We start from the raw sequence: 4941 nt of genomic DNA, 5'->3' as shown, positions 1-4941 counted from the left end.
AGTCATGAAGATTCATTGATGAACTATATAGATACAATCATAGACAGGAAACAATCATAACAAAAGGCTAGTTTCCATGCCGTTTAATGGTAAAATTTGCGCAAGTGAGTAACATTCCATGGTCGGGGATGTTTCTTGTTGGACATATTTGAGAGCCGATATGCTCCTGCCCCAGCAATTGAGTCAACCTGGTAGAGACCGTTCTAGTTGGAGCTGAGTTTGCAGTCTGCTGGATTTTTGGTGGCAAAAAGCACCTTCTTGAGAACCAATTCCCCTAGGGTGTAACGGCACTACTGCACATGCTGATTGTACGATTTGGCGAGCTGCTGTTGGTATCGTGTCATATGCACAAGAGCTCGATCACGACGCTCCTCAATCAGATTGAGGTGTAAGGCCAACATCATATCATTTTGCCCTGTGTCAAAGGCCTTTGATCTTAGGGTAGGCAGGTCGATTTCAAGAGGAATAATAACTTTTGTACCAAAGCACAAGGCGAATGGTGTTTCGCCGGTAGGTCGCCATGGTGTGGTGCAATGAGCCCACAATACACTGGGTAATTCTTCAACCCACTTTCCTTTGGCCTTTTCTAAGTGCTTTTTGATTCCATCCAGGATCACTCTATTGGTGGCCTCAGCCTGGCCGTTGCTTTGAGGATAAGCTGGTGAGGAGAAGTACGGCTGTATACCATATGTGTCACACAATTCGCAATAGACACCACAGTCAAATTGGATGCCATTGTTGGAAATAAGTGCTCACGATATGCCGAATCATGTTATGATGTTTCTCCATACAAAGCGTTTCACGTCTATGTCTCGGACATGTGCCAACGGTTTCGCCTCGACCCACTTTGTGAAGTAATCCGTTGCAATAATCAAGAACCGTTTAATCCCTGGTGCTCTTGGGAGTGGCCCGATGATTTGCAGTCCCCATTGGGCAAAAAGGGCTAGTGACGACATTTAATTCTTCTGCAGGCAAATGAGCCAGGGTGGAGAATTTTTGGCACTGTTCGCATTTCTTTACATAATTCTCTGCATCAATTCTCATGGGGGGCCAATAATACCCCTAAGTTACGGCTCGATGGGCCAGTGAACGTCCTTCAGAATGGGCGCCACAACTACCCTCATGTATCTCGGCTAAAAAATCCTCCACTAGGTCTGGATGCACACATTCCAAATACGGTCTTGAGAGAGACTTCTTGTAGAGCTTTCCACGAGGATCTAAGTAGTAGCGTAGGGCTTTGTTCCGCAACTTATCTCCATTTTTCTTATCTATTGGTAGTTGTGTAGAGGATAAAAAAGCAGCGATGGGGTGCATCTAGTCGGCCCCAGATCAATGACATTGACACTAGCGGATTTAGTGTGGCTAATACTCGGCTTTGGGATAAATCCCATCTCTATGGTTCGTTTGACTTCCAAACTGATGGCTGAAGCCATATAGGTGAGAGCATCTACATAGGTATTTTGGTCACAGGTTATCTGATTCAGCTCGTGGTGGTCGAACTGTATGAGTAGTGAGTTTGTCGTCTTCATGTAAGTTGTCATTCGGTCGTTTTTAGCTGCATACTCCTCCTTCAGTTGATTGATGACCAACTTTGAATCGCAGAAGACCTGCAAGCGCTTAGCACCAAGGCAAAGTGCGTTACGGAGGCCGATTAACTAAGCCTCATACTTGACTTCATTATTGGATGCATTGAAACCAAGTTTGACCACTTGCTCAATTATTGCACCCTCAGGGGTCATAATCACTACTCCTGCCCGCTTCCACGCTGGTTAGATGAACCATCAAAGTACATCTGCCAAATATCCCCAACATACATTCTCCAATCCTACTGGGGTCGAATGGTTGCCAGCTCGAGCTTCAAATTGACATGACAACCAGTGAACTCCGCAATGAAGTTGGCCAAAACCTGACCTTTGATAGCCATCCTAGGAGGGAATTGGATTTCATATTCGTCGAGTTCTAATGCCCATTTTGAAACACACCCTGATGATTCCATGCTACGAATAACTGTTCGGAGAGGGTAATCCGTCAGAACAGTTATTGTATGGGCTTGAAAATAGTGCATTAACTTCCTAGCGGCCATCACAAGGGCCATAATCAGCTTTTCTAGCAGTAAGTACCATGTCTCAGTGTCCACCATTGCGTTGTTGACTTAAAAAATGGGTCGTTGCTCACCTAGCTCTTCTTTTAGCAATACGGCGCTGACTGCGCAATCCGATACCGCTAGATACAAAATGAGTGGGTCACCCGGCGATGGAGTTGTTAAAAGTGGTATCAAACGGAGATAAGCTTTCAACCCATTGAGGGCAGACTGGCATTCGGGGGTGCAATGAAATGCCTTTCCCTACCGAAGGGTGTGAAAGAACGGACGACAACGATCCGAAGAACGGTTGATGAATCTATTGAGAGCTACGGCCATCCCCATTAACTTTTGTACTTCTTTGGCCAATTGAGGTGAGCCAAGTTCCATGATTGCCGCAATTTGCTTCTAGTTGGCCTCTATTCCTCGACGGTTCACAATGTAGCCAAGGAATGTACCAGATCCGATGCCAAAAGCACACTTTGAGGCATTAAGTTTTATCCTATACTGTCGGAGAATGTAAAAGGTTTTGGACAAGTCAGCCAAATAAGAATGCTTTTCTTTGGATTTTACCACCATGTCGTCAATATTCACGTCCATGGTATGGCCGAGTTGCTCCTTAAACATGGTAGTGACAAGCCTCTGGTAAGTTCCCCCGGCATTCTTCAAGGCGAAGGGCATGACTTTATAGCAATAAGTGCCCCTTGGGGTAAGGAATGCCATTTTTTCCTAGTCTTTAGGATGCATGGCGATTTGGTGATAACCCCTGTACGCATCCAAGAAGCTTATACGTTGATGGCGAGCAAATGCGTCGACCAGTTGATCAATTCTGGGGAGAGGGAAACAATCCTTAGGGCAGGCTTTATTCAAGTCCGTGAAGTCCATACAAATAAGCTAGGGTCCATTCTTCTTCTTAACAACAGTGTTGGACAGCCAGGTGGGGTAATTCACTTCACGGATTGCTTCGGCCTCCAAAAGTTTGTCAACCTTGGCAACGACGGCCGAAGTGTGCTCGGCTGTAGAGCGGCGACTCTTATGGATGACAAGTTTTGCTTTTGGGTCAACATTCAACCGGTGTTGTGCTATGTTGGGGTCCACTCCTAGCATCTCATAGGGTGTCCAAGCGAATACATCAATATTGTCGAGTAAGAATGAAATTAACTCTTGGCGGTCGTTGGCAGGAAGAGAAGTGCCGACCAAGAAGAATTTATCTGGTTAACCTGCAATTCCAATCCGATCGAGATCCTCAGTTGCCTTATCTATGGAGAGCTTCCCAACATCCTCGAGGCTTTCTCGGTCTAAAATTTCGATGGAGTTTACTTCCACCTCCCTTGGTTCTAGGAGCTGATAATCTGCTCAATGTCGTGTTGTGTTGGGAAGTAGAGTATATGATAATAAGTACTTGGTATTGTCTGCATTGCGTGCAACCAGGTTCTCCCCATGATTAAGTTGTACGGTGATGGAAGCTTTATGACCAAAAACTCCACATTGAGTGTCCTAGTACCTGCACGCACTGCAACCCTAACCTTGCCCAGGGGGTATTCAGGATTGGCGTTGAAGCCAAACAAAGGGTACTCTACTAGCAATAAGTCAGACTCTCTGAAGCCGAGCTTAAAAATCATCTTATAATGCATTATCTCTGACGTGCTCCCTCAATCAATCAGAATGCATTCGACAACAAATTTGTTCATGCGTAACTCGATGACAAGAGGGTCATCATAGAGAAGGATCACCCCCTTGAGATCTGAGTCGTTGAAGCTAATCTTGCCAATCTGATGGGGTCGTTTGGCTGGTGTGTAAGGCTTAGGTGGGCACAGCTGAGACTCCTGAGATTGAATTGCATAGACACTGTTTGGCAACGAAAGACTATATAACATATGAATTACACCCAGTGGAGGTGAGTCCGGGACAAAGCCACTGCACTGGGTGTGTTAACCTTATAGGGGAGGTATTGAACCAGTCGGCCATCCTGTACCAGCTCCTCGAGATGGTCTTTCAGGGTGTAGCACTTGTCGATTTCATGTCCATGGTCCTTGTGATATTTGCATCGCCGATCCTTTCTTCTTGTGTCGGGGGGCCCAATCATCTTAGTCGGCCACTTAAAGAATGGCAGATGCTGGACCTTAGGGAGTATCTTGCTAATCGGCTCGGTTAATTCAGTATACTTCTTGTCGGACCACTTGGGGCGTCTACTTTCCACTTGATATTGCTTGCTCGATCGGCATGAATACTGGTCCCTCGATCGGCGTAGGCCATGGTGACTTTCTTGTTTTGGCCGGCTTCGAGGCTCAGGGCTCCTTTCCGATGGGGCTATACTTATTGGCTGGACTAGGGCAGGTGCTACCATTTCTATGGCGTTCTGACCTACTTTGACGCGAAGGGCATCATCCTCCACCTTACAATACTTCTCTACCTTATTCATTAAGGCCCACACGGTTTTAGGAGGTTGCCTTGTCAACAAGCTCCGAAGTGGACTGTCAGGGTGCAAAGCCCATCTTGAAGGCGGTGATGGCCATGGAATCATTGCAGGCATCATCCACTATGTTGCTATAAAATCCATGATGCTAGATTTATTAATAGTGTGTAAGTAAGCAAAGGCAGAAGATCAACCTTAAAAGTGAGTGCTGGTAGAAATGACACTTGGCATCCCAAATACGATCTTGAGCAGTGTTAAACTAAAATCAACAACTATTCTGCTTCATGCTCTAAAGATAGCAAGGATAATGTTAAAAGAGAAAATCCAACTCTACAACCACCCTATCCTTCACAAACTAAACTGAACCACGAAGCAGAATGAAGTGAACTTTGAACGGTCAAGGCATTAAGTTGTCAAAAACCAATGGATAAACAACTGCAAATTG

At 45.6% G+C, this 4941-nt stretch overlaps 1 protein-coding gene across 1 annotated transcript; it reads right to left on the bottom strand.

Moving 5' to 3' along the window:
• Positions 1–290: 290 nt before the first annotated feature.
• Positions 291–956, bottom strand: LOC145802083 (uncharacterized). Its single transcript, XM_082894567.1, has 2 exons — positions 792–956; positions 291–677 (listed from the first exon to the last, which is right to left on the bottom strand). The coding sequence occupies exons 1-2, from the start codon at positions 954–956 to the stop codon at positions 291–293; spliced, it is 552 nt and encodes a 183-aa protein (XP_082750693.1).
• Between the last annotated feature and the right edge of the window lie 3985 nt (positions 957–4941).

Source organism: Camellia sinensis, chromosome 1 (assembly GCF_055761805.1).
Source record: "Camellia sinensis isolate YWXY chromosome 1, ASM5576180v1, whole genome shotgun sequence".
Lineage (NCBI taxonomy): Eukaryota > Viridiplantae > Streptophyta > Magnoliopsida > Ericales > Theaceae > Camellia > Camellia sinensis.
Note: the sequence above shows the minus strand (reverse complement) of the source record. Positions and strands in the feature narration are given on the sequence as shown.

Excerpts from the sequence above, each read along its gene's own strand:
- LOC145802083 (XM_082894567.1), bottom strand. The coding sequence starts at position 956 with ATGTCGTCACTAGCCCTTTTTGCCCAATGGGGACTGCAAATCATCGGG. Across the intron at positions 678-791 it reads ACATAGACGTGAAACGCTTT|CCGTACTTCTCCTCACCAGC; the intron begins GTATGGAGAAAC and ends TATGGTATACAG.